General features: G+C 35.8%; 4 protein-coding genes across 4 annotated transcripts; 1 reads left to right on the top strand and 3 right to left on the bottom strand.

Moving 5' to 3' along the window:
* Positions 1-1,675: 1,675 nt before the first annotated feature.
* Positions 1,676-4,933, bottom strand: LOC140764954 (BI1-like protein). The gene is made up of 4 exons (XM_073103831.1): positions 4,594-4,933; positions 3,823-3,936; positions 3,589-3,746; positions 1,676-2,088 (listed from the first exon to the last, which is right to left on the bottom strand). The coding sequence occupies exons 1-4, from the start codon at positions 4,841-4,843 to the stop codon at positions 1,876-1,878; spliced, it is 735 nt and encodes a 244-aa protein (XP_072959932.1). The 5' UTR covers positions 4,844-4,933; the 3' UTR covers positions 1,676-1,875.
* Positions 4,934-8,108: 3,175 nt separating this feature from the next.
* LOC140765153 (E3 ubiquitin-protein ligase SP1-like) lies at positions 8,109-12,348 on the bottom strand. The gene is made up of 11 exons (XM_073104094.1): positions 12,067-12,348; positions 11,930-11,982; positions 11,652-11,776; positions 11,436-11,531; positions 10,725-10,862; positions 10,584-10,649; positions 10,136-10,248; positions 9,895-10,005; positions 8,844-8,887; positions 8,650-8,758; positions 8,109-8,389 (listed from the first exon to the last, which is right to left on the bottom strand). Exons 1-11 carry the CDS (start codon positions 12,138-12,140, stop codon positions 8,287-8,289), a joined length of 1,032 nt encoding a protein of 343 aa, XP_072960195.1. The 5' UTR covers positions 12,141-12,348; the 3' UTR covers positions 8,109-8,286.
* An 864-nt stretch (positions 12,349-13,212) lies between these two features.
* Positions 13,213-16,770, bottom strand: LOC140764672 (uncharacterized). The gene is made up of 7 exons (XM_073103357.1): positions 16,314-16,770; positions 16,138-16,217; positions 15,419-15,479; positions 14,947-15,004; positions 14,624-14,681; positions 14,287-14,359; positions 13,213-13,630 (listed from the first exon to the last, which is right to left on the bottom strand). The coding sequence occupies exons 1-7, from the start codon at positions 16,617-16,619 to the stop codon at positions 13,538-13,540; spliced, it is 729 nt and encodes a 242-aa protein (XP_072959458.1). The 5' UTR covers positions 16,620-16,770; the 3' UTR covers positions 13,213-13,537.
* A 50-nt stretch (positions 16,771-16,820) lies between these two features.
* On the top strand, positions 16,821-19,515 carry LOC140764671 (UPF0603 protein OsI_019212, chloroplastic). Its single transcript, XM_073103356.1, has 3 exons — positions 16,821-17,363; positions 18,243-18,435; positions 19,017-19,515. Exons 1-3 carry the CDS (start codon positions 16,944-16,946, stop codon positions 19,262-19,264), a joined length of 861 nt encoding a protein of 286 aa, XP_072959457.1. The 5' UTR covers positions 16,821-16,943; the 3' UTR covers positions 19,265-19,515.
* The last annotated feature ends 3,386 nt before the right edge of the window (positions 19,516-22,901 follow it).

Raw genomic sequence — 22,901 nt, 5'->3', positions numbered from 1 at the left:
ACATGAAACCCTACTTTAAAAAAAAAAAAAAGGCTAACTAACAAGAATCTATTCCCTTTTATTTTACACTTTAGTAGTACTTTTAGTTAATAAACACTCGTTTGTCGCCATATGGGTAATAAGTTAATCTCTTCAACTTTAGTCACATAGCAAATCTATTACACTAAAGAGTGAAGAGCTCCTTTCTAACCTTTAAAAAGAGATTTGGATGGTGTAGAGTAGCCGAAAACAGCTCATGGAGGAATGATAAGTACACTGCAAATCTAAGCCAATGGATCACTCACTGTTTGTTGGCTTTTGTTAGCTTTGGCAATGGCATCAGAATCGGATACGTTCCTCCTCCTTCCAACATCCAATCATCAAAGGTGATCTCCCAGCACTGCACTTATTCAAGTGAACTTGCATGCAGGGGGAATTGGTCCCCTCCTTTCACTGGGGCAGTGGGGGACACGAGCCCACGAAAAGCTTGGCAGTGGAAGAGGTAGCAATGGCTACCATACATCTGGTGCAACTTTGTTAGAGCCACATTAGCTGCAATTAACTAACATCAGGTCATCCTGGCGCCCTGGCGAACTTTTGTAGGTGTGTCTCCTGCAATGATATCCCACTACTATAATTTGATTCTTTACATAGTTTTTTTCTTGTCCCCTTTTCTTGTGCCCCAGTGCTGAGAGAAAGCCAAACTCCAGAGACCTTAGACCTGATTGAAAAGGAAAAAAGAAAAAAACCCACCAAAGATTGGCCTGAGCCTGCTCTACTAACACGGCATGGCCTGGCTCGGCTCGAGCCCGATTGAGAACCAAGCCGGTGGGGTGGGCGATAACGAGCTAGAAAAGTCTTCTTTAATTCTTTACATAGTTTATTTTTAGAGTCCCCTTTTTTTGTGCCTTTTCTTGTGCCCCAGTGCTGTGAGAAAGCCAAACTCAGAGACTTTAGACCTGATTGAAAAGAAGAAAGAAAAAAACCCATCAAAAAATTGGCCTGAGCCTGCTCTACTAACACAGCACAGCTCGGTCTGGCTCGGCTAGAGCCCGACTGAGGACGGAGCTAGTGGGCGGTAACAAGCTAGAAAAGATTAGACTTAAGCATTATTTGGGTCGCGTCAGGTTCAGGGCAACGAATCTGGTATGGATAAGGAAATACCTGACAAGTAATGTAGATTTGTAGCTTAGCATGGACAATTCGAGATTATGTCTAATATCTGTTTCAAGCTTCCTAAGTAATATCAAAACTTACTCTAAAGGTAGCCATCATGAATAAGGTACAATTATGAAGGACAAAGATAGGGAAATAAAATGGAATTGCCAATTAGTTCTTTCCTGTGAGTTATCCCAAGACATCGGAATACTTATTAGGTTCTTCTCAGACACCGGAAAAGAGTGATCTAGCAATAGCATTAGATGTATCCGACTATTCTAGCAACAGTCATCAAATGGCCAAACAGCACCCATGCTCATAAAATCCTCATTAGATGCTATCAAATATTCACTAAGCTTTAAGGCCATGCTCATGGCATCCTCTATTTAAAGTCTAAATTGTTAACAAATTGCACCAACTTCGAGTTCCATTGTTTCATATACCGGATGTAGCCTTTCTAATGGCAGGAGCCTTGCTCACTGTGATGTCTGTTTCTCAGAGGATACAAAAAGAACGGAACATTGAAAAGGTATGATCATGCAAAAGAAAAATCTGACGGATTTGTATTTGGCAAAAATCCTCCAGGTACAATATGTTTCAATACTTGAAATTACACAAAAAATAGACAAGAGTTTGATATAGAATACTATAACAGAATCTGCATTTCCACAAACTTTATAAAACCGACATTGTTATCATCAGATGCAACGAGTATCAAAATAGCTAGTGAGGGATCCTCTAATTATCGGACTGCATGCTCCTAAGCATGTTCAGAAGAGAAAGAAACAGGTTGAGGACGTCGAGGTAAAGTACAACGGATGCCCAAATGTACTCATCATAGTTGTAGCGCTTTATTAAATTGTCAGTGTCGTAGACAAGGAAGCCAGAGAAAATCAGAGCCCCAAGTCCACCAAAGAGGGCAACTGATGAAGGACCGAGTGGGAAAAATATCTGCAGTTAATCATCATCCACCAGCAGTCAGCACAAGTCAAGCATGAATAAGTTTTAATAAATAGGTAAGGAATACATCCAATGAGAGGAGGCATTCTTCCATGTCAGATAACAAAATGTACTTCAAATAGGAGGAGCCAGCCTCTATCCAATCAATTATAGTATACCAACCCAGACATGACCATATTTAAAAGAAAAAGTGACAAAATAAAAATGGAATCTAACTTGACTAGAATACTTCTGCAGAGGAAACAAGCCTTTAGCTTTGGATTGAACAGGTCAAGTAGTCTAGATGGTATTTATTTGAGTTGAGTAAGGAGAGTTGAGTTCTACAGTGCTCCCATCAAGAGCACTAAATGATTCAGATCATAGTATCTAGAAACATGTCATTCTACCTAAATCCATCGTAAGTTAGCAGATGATTTAACCTGTCAATATATTTCTTTGCTCTATTTAATCCAAAAATTCAAACCTAACAGTCTTCCAGTTCCTACCTGTGTATACTCATATAGATGGCTTTTATGGCCACCAAACCTCAAATAGTTGCTCTATTTTCAAATGACACATAGTCAGACTCATACCCATCCGAGTATCCAAGAAATATACATGTACATGAAAAGCATCGCATTTCATTTTCACTAAAAATCAGAAAGAAAGTAGTTGTATCTATGAAATGTTAGGCTGGCTTCTATCTTGGATCAAAATAGTATATATTCTGGAAAATTCCCTTTGATAACTATATGTCATATGGAAATATGAAAAATATTCACAATTCATTGATATGTGGGTATGAAGATGGAAATCCAGATGAAGAAATCTAGAAAAGCCAATGAGATCAAATCAAGTCTTTAGCAATGTAGACAGTGACCATCACACTATGGAATCAAATACATGTTTTATTAAGAAATATTGCAGATATTTTAATATATAAACAATCAATAACCTACAGAACTCAGACATTTGCCCATTTCACAGCACGTATACTGAATGATTTACTGAAGTTCCTAAAATTTTCACTTGCATTATTTGTTTCACAAGTTTATAATTAAGAATATATTATTGGAAAATAAAATAAAATAAAAACGAGAATAAATGGCCTAAGAGTCAAATGTTATTAAAAAAAGGGATTCAAGTACCTTTTCTTCTCCCCGTGAGGATTAACTAGATGATTCACAGGAAAACCCTAATAATGTAAAGAGGAAGTTGCCAACCATTTCTATAAAAGAAAATAGCATGAATTTTGTTGAGGTTCTAGCAAGAAACAATCACCTGCCATGAATTTCTGGACCAACCTTATCAACATTCATTCATTTCACGTGAGAACTTATTGCAGTAGAGATGGTTCAAACTCATGCAATCAGTTTATATAATTCACATAAGACAAAGCTTTTACGCATCTGTGGAACTACTCTTTCTACAAAATAAATCAAAATCTATGTCACATTTATTTCCATTTTGAGCTCAAACCATGTTATCTTGTTGGGTTTAGGACTCATTTACCTGGATAAAGCTTGTCAAGATAAGAACAACGAGACCAGCAAACAGAACTGGTCCAAGAAAGCTGAAGTCCTTGCCCTTCTTTGAAGCCCAGAAGGTATATGCAGTCAAGGATGATACGACAGCAGAAGTCAAAATCAATGCCTCAAGAACAATTTTCCCTGCAAAATATCACAAATGGTATAAATTAATTTGCGAGAATGATTGCAAGTGTGCCAATAGAGCAAAACAACTAACCTTGAGTATTCGCGCAAGCCACACCAACGCTTAGGCTAAGGCATAGAGTAAATAATCCGAGAAAAACAAAATTCAGGGGATGCCTTTGCTGATAGTGATATAACGGGCACAACACTACCAAAGAAAATAATATTGGTCAGTAACTCACCATTATTATTTGATGCTTTGTTGAACTATAAGGACCATTTAGAGATAACAACTTTACAAGTATCAATGTATCAGCTGCAAAATAGGTTCATGCTCCGCTAACAGTATAATCAAACCAAAATTACACCCAAATTGAATAAACCAAATTGAGATGAATTTAATCCAATCGATCATAATCAGGAAAAAGAGAGGTCAAAAGAAGCTAAATTGCCGCAGTCGAACATGATACCCACACAAATGGGTGGGTGAAGAAACCACTATCTACATTGGTAAGGTATGGATCTGGATCTGATACGATCATATTCGACCACGACCAAACTTGATGCCTTATCCAAACCAAGACAGGGGCTGTTGTGAGAGGCAATGTTAAAGGTATACTTTTCCACAAAATCACGATCCATCTTCCGCACAAAATCATGATCTTCTTCAATTGCTTTTCATCATGATCAGGATATAAGGTAAAACTTTCCAAATCCAACACCTTCTTACAATCTCGCTCTAAGTAGGAAAATCTGAAGTCCGTACGAACCCCTCCATGCATCTCCCACAATTACGAATCCAAAGGAAGGGGAATAACAACAGAGAACAATTGATTGAACAATCGAAGGAAGAAAGAGATCTTACAAACGAAGGGGAGTATCGCAAGGCCGAGGGCGAAACCGGGGCTACCGGCGAGGAGGGTATTGATGGGAGCGTAAAGGACGGTGGCGGCGGAGACGGCGGTGGTGAGGAGCAGCTGCGCGGTGAGGATGCCGTACACCTTGCGGACAAAGCCCCACCGGAGCTCGCTCTCGCCGCGGGAGAGGCCGGGGTAGAGAGACCCACCGGCCTCCAAGTCCAACCCATCCTTCCCCACGCGCTCGTAGGTATACATCTCCGATGCTTACTCGATTCGATCTCCTCCGCGTTGTCGAAGGTCGAAGGAAGAAGGAAGCGGAAGAATTGGGGAAAGCTTATAAAACTGGGATGGGAAGTCAAATCAAGGGATTTAACTTTCCTGTCGATAGGGTCGGGGTACTTGGCAGAGCGAGACAGGCTGGAAATGGCCGTGAATGTGGTAGATTCGTACAATCTGGTTGCAGAGGATCAGCTCTGTAGTTGGTGTGGTGGTCATTAGACTGTCACGTCCTTTTATTTTATTTTATTTTATTTTTTTTAATATTTGGCTTAAAAAAAGGTTTATTTTTTTTTTATTTTCATAAAAAAAAATTTACTTTTTATTTTCGTTTATTTTGTCACGCCTGTTAATAGAGTTTTGAACCATCTACTCACTAAATAATGTGCGTGAATAAAATATTTATGAGCCAATCCTTGTATAAAATAAGCTATAAGTGGGTTAAAGTATGAAGCACAATGAGCTGCTAAAGCAAACGAACATACACAAATATCAGTGCGTTAGCATCTCTATCGTCTCATTATTTTGTTATTATTCTCGGTGTCTTTTCTTATAAAGATGGTAAGATAACACCTTGGTTAAAGGTGAGAATTGCTTGCCTTGTTGTTCAACAATTGGCTACTTAAAAGTAGGAGGAATCAATTGGCCAGCAGAATTGAGAGAGATGTAAAGTGTATATATGCATATATATATTACTAGTTGCAAATGGTTTCCCAAAAAGTCGAAGACAAAAACTACCAGAAAGTCGTATCCTTATTCCATATGGATGAGCAGGAACTAAAAAAAAGGGGTTGACCATCTTCAATCTCAAAGTCTGAAACTTTCTACTGCATGAAGTCCATAATAACAATACTATATCATTCAGGAAGAAGGAATATTTCCTTTAGTTAAAACCCACACTAAGCATATATAAGCTTTAACCACAAACATGCATAATAATAACATAAATATAAGTGTGTGTATATATATATATATATATATATATATATATATATATATCCACTCTTTCTTTCTTCTATTAATTCTACTAATATATATATATATATATCCACTCTTTCTTTCTTCTATTAATTCTACTAAACATCCTCTTATCTCAGTTAAGACTGTGGTGTTTTCCCGACCCCAGAGCCAGACCATCTGATCTTGTCCTTGGCACGAGCAATGTAATCCGTCGCCGCCTTATTTATATTCTTCTTCGTCTCCGCAGGTTCCGCTGGTCGTGGTAATGGTGCTGCGTTTGTCACTGCCGCAGCCTTTGGTGGTGCTGGGGTTGGCAAAAACTTCTCCGCAGCCTTTCTTGTAGTAGTAGTAGGCATAGAAGTTGGTGGAGTTATAACTTGAGTTTTAGCAGGTAGCTTATGCTCCACCTGGATATCAACCTTCACCGGCGCCGGCGAAGGTTTCATAGGAGTTGGACGACTCTTCTGAGGGCTTTGGTTTTTTTCTATGTTATTGTTGGTGGTGGTGGTTGCAGGATCTTGGTTGCGGAAAGTCGCGATGCGGATGGGCCGCCGGAAGGCGGTGCTGGAGTGTAAGGCATTGTAGAGCTTCTCACACACGCCCAAGGGCTTGGCGGCGCTCGTTTCCTTCTTCTCCATTTGATGAGAAGAGTAGAGAAGAGAAAGATATTTACTAGTGTGAGATGAGAGCTGAGAGATGAGAGACGAGAGAGATGGGGAGGGGAATTTATAATGGGTTACAAACTGCTGGTGAAGTAGTGTGAAAGGTGTTTTGAAATTTTAGGGAGGGTTAGCGTGAAAATCAAGTGGTCGAGTGGGGAAAAAACAAATGCTTTGCTAAGATACCATGAAGCCACTAAGTAAAGGGAGGAAATATCCAAATACTTTATTGGCTTATCATATATTCTTTAGCATCCTATTCCCAATTATGATCGTTTGAAAGCAAGATCACCACGTCTCCTTGCATAATTGCATTGCATATATTGTAATTTATAGTTTCCACGATCGAAATTTACGACAACTCACTATGTATACAGTATCATATATATATTTTGGTCTTATTAAAGCCTACTAAAACTTTATGTGAGCCTATACTATAGCTTATATACACTGATGTAAAATAAACTATTTATGAACTCTGTGTCTCGTGATGTGAAACCGAAAATGTAGCAGATGGAAAAGGAATTTAGGAAGAGAGAGAGAGCAAGTTATTACATCACATAATGACGATATCTTGCTTAGCTAGTGCCTAGCGAATAAACTTTACCTTATAGAAAAAGGAAGGCATGAAAAGACCAACAAATGCTCTGCATGATTCCAAAAGTTAGCCGTGAAGCAGCGGAATACTTGCCCAGAAAGTAATTCTAGGATGAGAATTTCTATTTATTGTTTTCAAAAGAAATTTTTTTATTTTAAGAATAGTTATTTATATATCTATTTATATATAGAATAATAGTGTATTAATATGATATAAAGTTAAGAAATAGATAGAAAAATTATCTTTTGTCTTTTATAAAATTATAATAAATATTTTTTGATTTAATTAAACGTAGATTGATGTGATAGATATTGAGAGTTATAAAATAATTAGGTCAGTATGTGATTTAAGATATAATTTTGATGATTAATATTTATATTTTAAAATAAAACTATTATGATATAATAATATATTATATTTTTGAATACGAAAAAAAAATTGGAATGATTTGTGACATAAGGCCATTACCGGTATAGCTGTTCTATTTTTTTTTTTATACTAGTATGAGAGAGTTTATAACGGTATAAACTATTTTTAACATTTAGTTATATATCTAGTACAATGTGTGGTAATTATATTTAATATAATATAAAGTTAAAAGTATAGTTTAATAAATAATTAAAGTAACTTTTATACTAAGATAGATGAGGAGGAGAGGGGTAAGAGATAAATGAAAAAAAGAAAGACAATGATTGAAATAATAATTGATGGAAGTGATTTTAGGTAAAATAGTAATTGATAAAAATAATATATGGAAGAGGAGAGAAGAGAAATATGTATTAAATATAGGTCTAAATGATTGTTTACTTACTAAGAAGACTTATATCGAAATAAATACATTCTTATTTCAGATGTGAACAAGAAGAAGCTCTTTTAGACCAACAAGGAATGGGGAAAATAATCCACAGGTAGTAAGATGAAATCGACGTCCTCAACTATGAACACAGAAAGCAGGAAATGTTTGAAGAAAAACCAGCGAATTTTTTTTGATGTTACGCAGGCGTAATCAGTTGTTAGTGGAGGACAATTGACAAACATAAGATTCCTCTTGCTAGGTCATTTACATTGTATGATACTTCTGAGAGCTATTCAGCGTAAATTACAGCAGTTTCTATACATGGATTGGCAGCTGATAACATGAGATATCAGCATCTCAGGGTCAATAGCCGTCAACCAAAGATGAATGGTTCTATCCTCTAATGGCTTCAGTGGCGGAATGTCTTTACAACTTGATCGATTCTTCTGCGGCAGAGTGGACATTGGGTCAAATGTGAAGAGCATGTTGTACAGCAACACATGTGACCGCACCTGAAAATAATAAAATCGATCACCCTAAGTTACCACAAGATTCTTTCTGATGATATTGAATTATTGGCCAATATGTGGACATAAGTTGATGACAAAAGCAGGGAGTAAAAGATAGTGCTTTTGGCAAAGAAACTAATCTAAACCCTTACGGCACTTGAACATATAAAAGGTGTTTGGGACAAACAAATTCGAAAGAAATATGCTACTTCAAAGTTTTATCAGGATGTACAACTGAAAAGAATGATGCATAGGATACTCACGGAACAAAAACAGCATTGTACTCCTGCTCAAGGCAGATAACACATATGTCTAGCACGAGATGATCCGTTCTCGTGTTATCTGGTACTATATCAGAATTCTCACTAGATCCTGCAAAAAGTAGCAATATCATGAAGATAAATTGCTCAGATTTATATTGCCAACAAAATATAATCATCAGAATATAACAAGTGACCTTCAGATTCCTTTGCTTGACGCTGTGCCGCTGCAGCAAGAACCCTGTAAAGATAAAAGATCACATAAGGCTATATTTGATAATGAAATCATGTTGATTGTTAATGGAAATGTACAATGAGTTCTAATTGTTTATCTTTCATTGCCAAACAGGAGAATTCAAATTCAAAAATAAAGTAAGATATGGCATGACTACCAATAGTACAATTGATATAAATAAATACTATTATACAATTGAATTCAACAAAATAACATAACAATTGAGAGGAGATATGGAAAAGAGAATCCTCACAGAACTGCCCAGTTATGGTTTCTATAGTTCTGTGGATAGTGATTAAAAAAAGAAATGCAAGAAAAAAAAATTTCTGTCTTAAGTTTCCTTTTGTTCATCCTAGCAAGAAACAATTTCCAGTTCTACCTGATCCTGGATATTCTAATTTAATGCCACCGCTGAACTTTAAGTGCATATTGCATGGACAAGTTATTTAAAGCTTAAATTTTGCTTCTTCACAACAATAGCCTATGTATGTCATAGAGGATATCTGATTGAACTTTCATTATTGGTCTGCAGAATGTGTAAGGAAGTTAATAGCAGTCTAGAAGTGCTCTTATTTTTCTGTTTTTGGAACATACCTTTTGTGCTAATATCCTAAAATACACTTTATTTGACTTTAAAATCTAGTTCTCAATTTTTATTACCTTAACCTAAAAAGTTTAATTTAAAAGTACCATGGTCATTTTGTATTTATAATTACATTAACTCATCTAAGTGGGGACTAACATTTAACAAAATTAATGACATGGTGGTTTTGATGCATTATAAGTTAATTGCAGAGGTCGAATGATAAATATTTATACAGTAAAGTAAACACAATAAAAACAAAAGGCAGAATATTTTTGATAGATTTTCCAAAAAAAATTAATATGTTTATTTCTAGAAAATTGTCCTATAAGAGGTGAATAACTTCAAATGTTACAATTAATTATTTTTTTTCATAAATTTCCCCATAACAGAACTAAGAATGTTAATGATTGTTCAAATTAAATTTAACCTTTTATGCAATTCCCATCGACGCTGTCTTTCCAGAAAATACTGAGCTGCATGTTTTGCAAGCAGATAGACACCAACAGCTGTAAATCCCATAGAAGCAAAATTGTACCACCTATTAAGAGTAGCCATAGTATCAGCATAATATTATTTTCTTAAAACATATCTCCTTGTATAAAATCTTAGTCACCATGTAATGCAAAGACATGAAAAGGCACATGTTTTTGTAATTGGTAAGATCCTACCTTGCCCATTGTCCTAGATATGAAATAAGTTGATCAATGCCTTTCTGGGAGACATAAAAAGGCCCTTTATGTGGTCTCTGAATTCGAACTGTCCCAATATCATCTTTAACAACCTGTCAGGAATGCAAGAAGTCAAGAACCAGAGAAGGAAGTAAGAAGAGCTAAAAACATAATATATATGTTTTTTATAAACTACACCATGGAAGTTGAATTGTTGATCAATATGCAAGAAACATGTGACCAAGAATAAAGAAAGGAACTTGTAGTACTTTAGGGAGAAAGGGATAATAATCACATCTGAGAACCACTTCAATGGTAATACCCTTTTTCTAAATCCAAATGTGACAAGTTAAAACATCACACTATTTCTTTTTGAGTTTAAAAATTATTAGTTTCTCCAAAGAAGAAATCTCATACCAGAATCCAGTTAAAAACATTTAGGTATTACCTCACCAACCACAGTCAAGAAAGTTCCAGTTGGAAGAACCCTTTCAGTTCTTCTAACGCCAAGCATCTGAAAAATGTACTTATATTAATGAGAGAACAATTGCATAAGCCTTTACATCTTCAAGATCTTGAATAGACAAACCTTGAGACCTTGCAAATAGTCCAGAGTTCCACGGACTAGAGATCGTCCTGACTCCTCAAAAACTTCACTTGCAACGGTTAGCACCAAACCAGTAGCACCACGAGCCCCCACAACATAAACATGACCAGTCCCATCATCCTGGTATTTATTATTATATTAACAGTGTGTAAGACCATAGAGCCTTATATGCACAACAACAGCTGTTTTCCTTAGAAAGGTATACATAAACCAGATTACAAATTCCTCCTATAGCAACCACCAATCCACATTAAACAAATAACTTCCACCACTTATCATCATTGTGGGTTCCTTAAAAATAAATTTAACCTCTAGTGAAGTTATTGATATGTAAAACAAACATGTCTATAATTGATGAAATTTAATACTGTTTATCAGTTATTACAGGGCACAGAGGTCATAAATAGAACACCAAAACTGGTGATATTCACAGAAAACAAAGAAGAAGCAGGAAATTGAATTAGCTTAGAGGATCACTGCAATTTTGGTCCCAAGGGCTCTCGCCAATATTGATCACATTATCAAGTATCAACAAGGTATATTATGTATGAAACAAAGGGTCTGAAAAGTGAATCTGTGGAAGGTCATAAAATTCAGAAGAAAAAAAATAAGGGCCAGGTAAACTGATGCCAACATTAGAATGATGTATTTCATAATGTAGCATGAAACGAAACCTATATAATCACATCTTACCAAATACCATGGAACCTCTTTATTCATAGAAAGCATCAAAGCAGAATCCTGTATCCATGATGCAGCATCATTATGCTTTAAGAAGTGCTGCTCTGCCTACAGAGAAAAATCAGACGATTCACATAAAACTGGAAATGACAGCCTACAAACTGCAAACTTGTAGACTTGTCTCAAACAAACAGAAGAATTAATGGTTAATGGAGATCCTATACATACTGTCTCCTCAACTATTACGCCTCTCAAACCACTTTGTTCACAATTTATTGGTGCATCCGAGCCAACTCTCCCGGAAATTGTAACAACAAGAGGAAGAACCTTACAGGCAGTATCTAAAATATCCGCTGCGGAAACCACAAAAAAGAAAAGAAAAAAACAAGAAATAAATACATTTCAACCACTCTAACAATCCAATCAAGTATAGTAGGATAATGGCTAAACATCAACTGTAGTAAAATAAAGTTCAACAAAAAGATAATCCCAGGCTCCTCACTTACCCAGATCCTTCAATTGGCCAACCCTAGTGACCGACTTGAGAACATCAGCATCCCTGAAACCAAATCGAGCTCACGATTAGAAGCACATCAAAGAAGCAACTCCGAGTGAAACCATTTGCATTAAACTCAACCAGCACCTTCCACTACTTCTTCCCAGCAGGTACAGAGCAGCTGCGCTCATGCAGCACCCAACGCCACCCCAAGGAATCATATTTGACCCAGGAACGATAAAGGAATGCCCAGGATCGAGAAGAAAGCAAAGATCTTTGCGAGGAGGGAGATAGAAAGAGACGAAACTGCAATCTAGGTATTGAGATTGGAAGAACAAACTATTTGGGCTTCGAACGACCGTAAAGGGAAGGGAACATAGATTGGAGAGACACGAAGCGATTTGGATACCAGACCTCGTTCGGGAAGTCTATATTTTTAACAAGAGCTTTTATTTCTGAAAAAGGAAAAAAATTATATTATTTATTGGGTTAATTACACTTTAACCCCCATAGTTTAGCTAAATTTTCTAAAATTCTCATATATTATTAACTTGAATATTTATACATTTATACATCATGAAGTCTTTGAGTAAAACATATCCGTTATTTTTTTAATCATATTTAATCAATGTACTAGTCTAATTTGTATATTCTCATTAGAAACAAAGCTATAGATAATTAATAGGCTTTCCAATGTATCTAAAATAATATTGATAATATTTTAGATGATAAAGATATAATAAAATTGTACATCTATTCAATATATTTCTCATATTTTTATTATTTAAAATTTAATTAATATTATTTTAGATGTATTAAAAAAGTTATTTAATATTGTACAACTTTATTTATAACGAGGGTCTTCAAATTTAATTTAAATAAATATAATTCTATTACAATCAAAAGATTTAAATGATCATAATAGCAATAGCGGAAAATAAAAAAGATAATAATTACATTGTGGCCGTAATCACATGAGAAAAATATATGTTCAATGACACTTTACTTCGATTTTCATTTTAGCTCACGAGAGTATCCATTTTATTTTCAAATTAATATTTGTAATCTCTAAATTGACCTATTTTCTTCTTTCATATCTGATAATTATATTCTCATTCTACTCTAAATATTTGTAACCTTCGTGTGGAAAAAAGGATGGCATGGGATAATTTACATACTGGAGGTTCATTAAGTACCAGATATAATTTGATGATACATTGTGAAAAACAATACAATATAGCTATGTGGTCCAGGAGCAAAATTCATTTGCAGGATGCCGTTAATAACAAATGCTTATTAATGAACTTGCTGTGTATATCCAAACTTTAGTATTCAAATCATACAAGAAAAAGGAAAATAAAGCACAGAAGCTTTTGTATATTACAAAAACTTGATTTAGAATGAATACAGCTGATTGAGTAGATACAAAATGTAGACCAGTTCGATCCGACCACCATGGTACAAACTTACTGCCGGTCATGATTCTCAGACAAGTAATGCCTTAAAAATATTTCCGTTTCAAAGCCATCAAAATAGTTGTCTAAGAAATCCTACATTGCAGACCATTGTTTAAGCTTCTTGAGGAACAGTGCAAATTCTGAACAACTCTTATAGAATTTTATGAAACTGACAGAGATATGGCGGCAGAACGTAGCTTTACACCATCATCTTCCCATTTCAATTGTGGGGCAGTAGCACCCGCTATGACTGTCTGCAATGCATGTAAACCAACTATTTCAATGACAAAATAATAGGAAGTAAACTACTATCTGATATTCATGTAGCAGAAGAGTAACAAATTAGAAAAGAATCCCCCAAAAAGGTTGAAGTTCCCAACATGTTAGATATGACATCCTTGACTTAAGAAACACTAGAAAGCCTCAGTATAAAATAAAATAATGTTTGTCAACAACTCATACATTACAAATCCATCTTTGGAGTAATACTCTCAAGTGATATGCTACTCTACATACAAAGTCTACTATAGTTCTACTTGACAGAATGGACATGCGTTAACATAGTTTATAAGTTCTGGCCAGAACTGATCCTTTTCAGCTGGAGGCAGTCCAATAGCCACAATGAAACCAGCAAATGTGATGGTTCTGGGGGACAGTAGGTTTGCTAAATTTTTTGGCTTTAATGAGCGGAAACAAGCCAAAATGCGAACAACTGAATCATGCCTATTGCATGTACGAAACCACAGCAAATTACTAAAATTAGCTAAGTGCAAAGATCACCAGAACAGAACAGCAACTAGATGAACTACAGAACAATTTATGACACTAGATGTAACAAACAAAAGGAAAATGCATAAACTCAAACTTAGCTTTTCAATAAAATTAAGGTCAAGTACAACGAACAGAGTACCTTGCCACTGTTAACAGCAGCAACCAGGGCAACACGTTGCGTATCAATGCCAAACTCATAGAAGTAATAGTTCCTGTAACATCCATAATTTCATAAGAAACAGTAGAATTTGAACATGATTTTAGTTGGTTGGAACTATCTCAGCTGGGTATGATAGCTAATTCTTGCAGAAAAAACAACAAATGATTGGTTAGTTAATCTTTCACTATCTTGAAAAGCATAAAATGGATAATTTGCAGAAGGAAATAAAGAAAGGAAAGGTTTCCAGGTCACTGATTTTACAATTGTAAATAATAAATAAATGTTGACAACTTCCATTCATGGATAACATGATTACCTAAGAGTTTCATCTTCCTTCACTTTTATTGTGCGAGCGGAGTACAAACTTGCACCCCCTGTGAAGATATCACATCAGAAAATATATATCAACCTGAATATGAACATTCAAAAAGAAGAGCTTGACAGCCAGCAGAGCATAAGGTAATTTACATGGAAATATATTACCCAGTGCTATTTTGGCATCACTAGATATGGCTAGACTTGCGCAGCCAATAATGTATTCAAAAAGAATTAAAAGAGATTTACTTGACAAACTCATCGAGCTACAAAATAAATGTATGTTAAATGAATGTTACATGATTCTCAAGTTCAAGTTATCACCAGGGACAAATATCTTTGCTGCTTCCTTCAGAGAGCCTAAATCTGTGATATCTTTCGCCTGTTCATGATGACACAACAATAAAATGAGGGCAAGAATCTTTCTGTTCATCAATAAGAAAGTTTTGTTAAAATATAGAATATTGCTATGCCAATTTGAGCAAGGGTATGTATTCTTCAGCATTAGACCTCCCAATCAAGGATTAAGTAATCCGTATGGTTTACAGTAAAAAGAGAGCAGAAGCCATACATTAAATATGTCATCCCAAAAACCAAAAGTAACCCCTTATGACAAAGCATAACTTATTGTTATTCCTTAGAGGAGACCAGACATGTTCTAAAGTCCACACTCAGTGAAAGTAGAAATTCTGTTAGCACATCTTGAAGACAACCACAAGATATGATGGATTCTCTTGGGTGAATGAAAAAGGACCAAATATATAAAGTAAAAAAGGATCAGATTTCCTCCACAAACCTCTAAAAAGGTGATCTTGAGCTGATTGGATGGCCGAACTACGACACTTAATACTTCTGATCTACAGCAAAAATAAAATATCAAGCATTTAAGGATAATAATTTAATCGTCAAAACATTGATAGAGGGAAATCAAATTAGTTGGCTCTAGCCAATATCATATGCCTTTTGAGAACAAAGAAATGCAGTTTCATCTTGCTGTGTCATACTAACATGATTGCAAGAGGACATAAGAGGTTGTTTCATACTCAATTTCATATTTTATGATAAAGTAGGATAACATCCTATTTCGTTGAATATCCAGTACAAAGGCTACATGCTAGGCATGTCATGTTGCATCGGAAGTACAAATGTATGTTCTAGTATTTATCAGACCAACAATTTTCGTCACTTTTTATTGTGTTTGACCCCCTTTCTTACTAATTGTATGTAGGACGAATATGAGAAGTTCTATAATATCTAAAGGAATTATGCGATGGGCCAATTGATACAATATAATAAATGAAAAGTTAACCAGCAATTCATAGTGTCAACTTGCAAGCACCTAAGAGACTAGATTTGCAGTGAGTCTAAAAGATTACTCAGAATTGTGAAGTATGTGTCCTTAATGTTGCAACAAAGCCCAGTCTTGTAAAGCATCTAATCAGAAACCAATATGCTATGTTATCATCAGTGTTTTCTAGAGCAAGTCATAAGTCATACAAAGGTAAGACTACCCACCCATCTGGAGATGCAAAACGAGCAGCAAAAGACTTTGGCTTTACTTTGTCACCGTAGAATGTAAACCCGGCGCTGTAGTCCTGAAAGAACCAGGAAAAATCCAAAAGATACATTCAACCTCATATAAGCAAAACAACAAACACCACGTCTCCAAACGTTCTCAAACACTTCCCTACCTCCGGCTCCATGATGTCTTCAAACAGTGGAGGCACACGGATGGAGAATCCATCACCAAAGAACTGAAACCAAGACTTGGTGTTCAAAATTCCACCAAGAATTGGCTTCCTGGGAGAAGCATTTCCGTTCGTTTCGGCAGCAGAGGACACATAAGGAGTTAAGGAGACGAGAGAGATGACCGCAGCGTGGAGACTTACTTCCCTCCTAGAGGAGCAGAAACAGTAGAAGCCCTTGGGAAGAGATCTAGGGTTAGGGTTTTGGATAGGGGGAATTGGAGTAGAAGGGAGAAAGAGTCCTACGGCCATGAGGGATGAGGCCGAAGCGAACCAGAGCAAGATGAGGTCAATCTTGTTATTTTATATGGGACTTTTTCGTCATTTTAAAAATTCTACCACAACGACTCCCTTCACCGCGCAGCACATTACTGCCGGATTTCACATGAAATGACGAAATCACCCTCAGGTGGACGGGGGAGACGTTAAAAGGCCGCTAACCCTTATCCGAATTCAAATCCAGCCACCCAATCAATATCCAGACCACCCAGACCATGGGAGAAGGAAAGGAAGAGAAATCCCCCAAAATCCGATGGAATTAAAAACTAACTCTTTCTCCATCTCGTCTTTCCTCCAATGGAGACCATCTTCTCTCCCTCTTCCTTCACGCCTCTCCTCAATTCCAAACGCCTACTCCCAAAGAGCCCTAACAAGGCACCTTCTTCACTGCTCACTAGACCCATCACTTGTAGTAGTCTGAGGAATTCAACTCCTCCACCTGCATCAAAGAAGAGTTGGATAACCCACATCCATCATGGCTTGGCGGCCGTCGCCATCTCGCTCGCCATTAATTTCTGCCCGGTCCCGCTGCTCCAATCTGCGGGGCTTGCCTCGGAGTTCGATGTGCTGAGCGAGGGGCCGCCGACAGAATCCTATGTTGTTGATGATGCGGGTGTCCTGAGCCGTGTGACAAAGTCCGATTTGAAGCGGCTGGTGTCTGATCTGGCGTCGAGGAAGAATTTGAGTATTAATTTTATCACTGTTCGCAAGCTAACAGTATGTGCTGTCTCTCTACTAACCCTTTCTGAAATGCTCACATCATGATATAGAACTCTTTTGCTCAATCAGAAGGAATCTTGATTCAATTGCTGCCATTGAATTATAGTACTGCTTCTCGTCTTGTATATTTGGTAGTTGAAACTCAGATGCTGTTGATCTTTGATTTCCTCCAATCTGCTGCTGCTAGTAATAAAAATGTTCAATTATGGCCATCTCATAACAAATTGTAGTTATCTGCTCATGACTAGACTGCTCCAGATTACTAATTGCATTGATGCCGCAGCTTGATTCATTGCCATGGCCAGACTTAAATTATCTTTGCTTGGCCTTAATTCTAAATCATAGTATTTGATGCTTTTAGATAGTTTTACTGCATGATTTCTGTGCTGTCACACTAACTGAAAGAAGAATCATTACTTAGACATTGATTGCCATACTTCAATTTATTAGTTAGACTAATCTTCTCTCGCCAAGAGGTCAGTAGATCAAGACAGCCCAAGATTGTACATGAAGTATGCAACCTTTATCATTTTAGAAAAAATTAACAAGTTAAATTGCAGGATTTTAACATACTGAATCATTAGCTATTTTCTAGAGTATCAACCAATCTCACTTTTTATGACCTCCTATTAAGTAAGAACATAACCCTTTCCTCCAGATAATAATTCAGTAAGTACAAAATATAGTTATTCATATTTTCCCTTTTAAACATCTACAAGTTTGTTGTCTGCTAAATGCATATTTGACACTGGTTTCTTCTATCTACAAGCAATCTGTACTTACTCCAATTTTCTTAGTGTGCTTTGCTTCATTCAAGGCAAGAGAAAATTTCTACGTTTATCAAACTTTGACGGCTATGTTAAACTTTCATCACAGAGCAAGGCAGACGCTTTTGAATATGCTGACCAGGTCTTGGAGAAATGGTATCCCACAGTGGAAGAAGGCAGCAACAAAGGCATAGTTGTCTTGGTTACCAGTCAGAAAGAAGGTGCAGTAACAGGAGGTCCTGCATTTATTCAGGCCGTTGGAGAAACAATATTAGATGCTACAGTCTCAGAGAATCTTCCAGGTTAGGCATTAATTTTAGTTGCTTGATTTAGATTACTGACTTGTGCTACTTGGAGAAGTTGTTTGACCCATTCACAAAATGCATGTTGAGAAATGACTGCTCGCAAAAATTACAGCTGAATCAGGGACGTCAAACTTGCACCTTCTTAATCCACTCTCTACAAAACAAAGTTTTTGAACATTTAAGAAAGTAGAGTGCTCATGAGTGTTCAGTATAATGCACAAGCCAAAGACAAAACCTTGTAAAGAAAATTTTCGTCGGTTCAAGGGTAAGGAATTTATCTCAAATATGGTTTTCCCATTCTAATCACCTAACTTTAAGTTGTAAATTATTAGATTTTCATAAAGAAATTCTGAAATCTGATTTCATCTTCATACCAGGTGTAGCTGGAGTCAATTGTTTCATGAATGTTCCTACCTTTTGTGACATGTTTCAGTTAATCTTTCTTCAAAGAAGTTGCTGCACTGAATTTTTGCATGCTTTTATATAGTAAAAGTAATTTTTTAAAAAAAATCTAGACAATATGGCCAATATTCTTCTAACAACTGGACTAACCTTGGTGCTTTTCTTCATCTTTGCAGTCTTAGCTACAGAAGAGAAATACAATGAAGCAATGTACACTTCTGCAAAGCGCCTAGTTGCTGCTATCGATGGGTTGCCAGATCCTGGTGGACCTAAATTTAAGGACAATAAACGGGAATCCAACTTCAAAACCAAAGGAGAAACCGAAGAAAAACGTGGGCAATTCACCCTTGTGGTTGGTGGTTTGCTAGTGATTGCTTTTGTTGTTCCCATGGCTCAATACTATGCTTATGTCTCTAAGAAGTAGGTTGTGCATGTAAAGTAATTACCGCGAAATTCCAACTGAGAGAAATTACTCATTAAGAAATTGAGAGCACATTTTATGAAGAAGAAAGAAAGAAAAGAAATTGAGAGCATAGGACTACGTGATCATAACTGCATTTTATATTTCTTTGAGTTTGTATCCGTAAATGTTTAAGTATCATATAATTTGTAAACTTCCGATACATGTGAAGTCACAGTTATATGGTTACTATAGTTTCCAAAACTCTAACAACAGTTGCTCATGGTTTATTACAGCCATTGACTAGCCTTCTGTAATAATCTGTAAAACAAATAATTGTTGTGCTGCACATTTTCCTTCATACGTGTAATCTATGCAATCCCAATTAACATACTCTGTTCTAACATAATGACAACACATGTAAAATAATTTATCAAAGGTTAGTTAAACATATTGGAAAGTATATATGGGAATTGCAAAAGCTAATTTAAGTTCACCAACTAAATGAGGTTTTGCAGCAAGCTTTTTGCCAATTGCAAGAACAAACTAAGCTTCCATAAGATGCAGCCACATTATATCCTCTCCACAGGAAAAATGGTCTACAGAAATTCTTTTATAAGAGGAAATTGTTTAACATAATCAAAGGATTTGTGTGAAGATCTCCTTTAAGAGTTACTAAGTAAAAATACATCTAAAGAGGGATGAAGCAATAACTTGATCCTGTGTCATGGAATAAAATGCATCAGCAAGGTCAATTTGGCATATATCAAACATGCCTTATGGCGTTGTGGAACCTGTTGACTGCCTTAACAGTATTCTTTCTTTCAGTAAAATGTTGATCCTAGTAATTTCATAGTGTGAAGTCTAAATTCCCTAAGACACTACTGAGAATGAAGACAGTTGAATTTGGGTTATAGAAGCAATTTTAAGTCTCAACCTGACAGTTTCTAGTGCCTACCACTAACTCCCATTCAGGTTTTAATTCAAACAGTTTAGGGGCACAACAAGCACATGGACATCTAGCTCCCATATTATAATGTATCACAAGATATTTCCACACAAACTCATTCTTTCTCCCACAATTTGAGCTACGCAGTCACAATCATAATTAAATTCCTTTCCCTAATGATCTAACAACTAAGAAAGAAGTAAGCAACAAAGAAAGGGAAGGAATAACATACCTTTAGTTCGGTTACAACTTGATATATGATCCTGGACATAAGCTCCACACTGAACTAAGAATAAATTGAACTACAATAACAAAATATAGTATCAACCACATAACGACATTACAATCACTCGCGCACAATCATGAGCGGAGGACGTAAGGCGAGGTGACATTGGAAATAGGCCTCTCGTTTAGCTATCTCGATACGCAACGTGTTGCCCTGGTTGTCGCTGTTAACAGTGGCAAGGTACTCAATTCGTTGTACTTAACCTTAATTTTATTGAAAAGCTAAGTTTGAGTATATCCATTTTCCTTTTGTGTGTTACATCTAGTGTCATGAATTGTTCTGTTCTGGTGATCTTTGCACTTGGCTAATTTTAGTAGTTTGTTGTGGTTTCATACATGTAATAGGCATGATTCAGTTGTTCACATTTTGGCTTGTTTCCGCTCATTACAGCCAAAAAATTTAGCAAACCTACTGTCCCCCGAAACCTTCTCATTTGCTGGTTCCAGTGTGTTGCTTTTGGACTGCCCCCAGATGAAAAGGATCAGTTTTGGCCAAAATCTTTAGGCTATGTTAATGCGTGACCATTCTGTCGATTAGAACTATAGTAGATTTTGTATTTAGAGTAGCATATCACTTGAGAGTATTCCTCCAAAGATGGATTTGTAATGTATGAGTTGTTCTTTTTCTTTTCGATTGAGGCTTTCTAATGTTTCTTAAGTCAAGAATCCCATATCTAACATGCTGAGAACTTCAACCTTTTTGGAAGATTCTTTTCTAATTCTTTACTCTTCTGCTACATGAATATCAAATAGGATATTACTTCCTATCTTTTTGTCATTGAAATAGTTGGTTTACATGCATGGCAGACAGTATTTGTAACATACAAAAGCTTCTCTGCTTTATTTTCCTTTTTCTTGTATGATTTGAATGCTAAAGTTCGGATATAGACAGCAAGTTCGCAAACTATATCTGGCTCGTAATGAACCTCCGATACGAGCTTGCAGTTTGTAGCCTGTCATTTCCAGGTATGTGAATCGTCTGATTTTTCTTTCAGGTGGGGTCATGTGTTGCTGTACGACATGCCCTTCACATTTGACCCAATGTCCACTCTGCCGCAGAAGAATCGATCAAGTTGCAAAGACGTTCCGCCTCTGAGGCCATTAGAGGATAGAGCCATTCACCTTTGCTTGACGGCTATTGATTGGCCCTAAATCGGTGTTCGAGATGCTGGTATCTCATGTTATCAGCTGCCAATCCATGTATAGAAACTTTTTGTAATATACGATGAATAGCTCTCAGAAGTATCATACAATGTAAATGACCTAGCAAGAGGAACCTTATGTTTCTCATACGTCTGTCAATTGTCCTCCACTTAACATTAAACAAATTCACTTGTTGTTCTGCAAATGCTAAACACTTCCTGCTTCTGTTTTCTAGGTTGAGGGCGTCCACTTCATCTTTCTATCAGATATGTGGATTATTTTCCCCATTCCTTCTTAGTCTAAAAGAGTTTAGTCTCAAGTGATTGTTCTTGTGGAATAAGAATATACTTAATTTAGTATAAGTCTTGTTATATTGATATAGTAAGTAAACAATTATTTAGACTCATACTAGTGTAGTAAAACTTATTAATCTTTTCTCTCATTTTTCATGGATTATTTTTACTTTTTTTTTTTGAAAAGACATCACTTAATTATTTTTTAATCACTATCTCTTGTCTTCCTTGTACCTCTATTCTTCTCATCTATTAATTATAAAAAGTATTTTAGCTATTTATTAAATTATTATTTTAACTTTATTTGATTATATCATATTAAATATAATTATTATATATTATACCAGTACACAACCAAATATTAAAATAGCTTATATGGTTATAAACTCTATGCTAATATAAAAATTAAAACAGTTATACTAATATTAGCCTTATTTTATAAGTTTTCGTTCACTTTAAAAATAATTTTTTCCTTATTCGAAAATGTACTTATTTATTATAAAATAATAGCTAAATATTATAATAATATTATTCTAGAATGTAAATACTATTCATTAAGCTCCCATTTGTTTTGAGTTTAGGAAACTCCCTTAAAACTCATTCAGAGATCCTTAATCTGGTTCAGTAACAAAACATCTTTTTATCTTTATAATATCTAATCAAGTTCACTCTCTAAAAAAATCAAGACTAAAAAATGAGACTAACTAATTGAGTTCAGAGTTTAAACTCAAACCAAACAAGTCATAAAATTATATCTTATACCAGACACTAACCTAATTATTAATTTACTCTTAGTATCTATCACGTTAACCTATTTTTAATTATTTTATTCTTAACTTTATATTACATCAAAAATAATTATTACACTCTTATTCTCCCTCTCTCTCTCTATATATAAATAAAACATCAATGCTTTCCAGCTGCTTTTAATGCCTTAAAACATCAATGCTTTCCAGCTGCTTTTAATGCCTTAAAACATCAATGCTTTCCA

The sequence above is a fragment of the Typha angustifolia genome, chromosome 8, assembly GCF_048772165.1.
Source record: "Typha angustifolia cultivar Huaian chromosome 8, ASM4877216v1, whole genome shotgun sequence".
In the NCBI taxonomy this organism is placed as follows: Eukaryota; Viridiplantae; Streptophyta; class Magnoliopsida; order Poales; family Typhaceae; genus Typha; species Typha angustifolia.
Note: the sequence above shows the minus strand (reverse complement) of the source record. Positions and strands in the feature narration are given on the sequence as shown.

Coding starts and splice junctions, on each gene's coding strand:
- LOC140764671 (XM_073103356.1), top strand. CDS start 16,944: ATGGAGACCATCTTCTCTCCCTCTTCCTTCACGCCTCTCCTCAATTCC. Junction 17,364..18,242: donor TCACTGTTCGCAAGCTAACA/GTATGTGCTGTC, acceptor CTTTCATCACAG/AGCAAGGCAGACGCTTTTGA. Junction 18,436..19,016: donor AGTCTCAGAGAATCTTCCAG/GTTAGGCATTAA, acceptor TCATCTTTGCAG/TCTTAGCTACAGAAGAGAAA.
- LOC140764954 (XM_073103831.1), bottom strand. CDS start 4,843: ATGTATACCTACGAGCGCGTGGGGAAGGATGGGTTGGACTTGGAGGCC. Junction 3,937..4,593: donor TGCGATACTCCCCTTCGTTT/GTAAGATCTCTT, acceptor TTTCTTTGGTAG/TGTTGTGCCCGTTATATCAC. Junction 2,089..3,588: donor TCTTGACAAGCTTTATCCAG/GTAAATGAGTCC, acceptor GATTAACTGCAG/ATATTTTTCCCACTCGGTCC.
- LOC140765153 (XM_073104094.1), bottom strand. CDS start 12,140: ATGATTCCTTGGGGTGGCGTTGGGTGCTGCATGAGCGCAGCTGCTCTG. Junction 10,650..10,724: donor ACTATTTGCAAGGTCTCAAG/GTTTGTCTATTC, acceptor TACATTTTTCAG/ATGCTTGGCGTTAGAAGAAC. Junction 10,006..10,135: donor TATCTAGGACAATGGGCAAG/GTAGGATCTTAC, acceptor TACTCTTAATAG/GTGGTACAATTTTGCTTCTA.
- LOC140764672 (XM_073103357.1), bottom strand. CDS start 16,619: ATGGCCGTAGGACTCTTTCTCCCTTCTACTCCAATTCCCCCTATCCAA. Junction 15,480..16,137: donor CGTTTTGCATCTCCAGATGG/GTGGGTAGTCTT, acceptor TTTTTGCTGTAG/ATCAGAAGTATTAAGTGTCG. Junction 15,005..15,418: donor TCAAGATCACCTTTTTAGAG/GTTTGTGGAGGA, acceptor CATCATGAACAG/GCGAAAGATATCACAGATTT.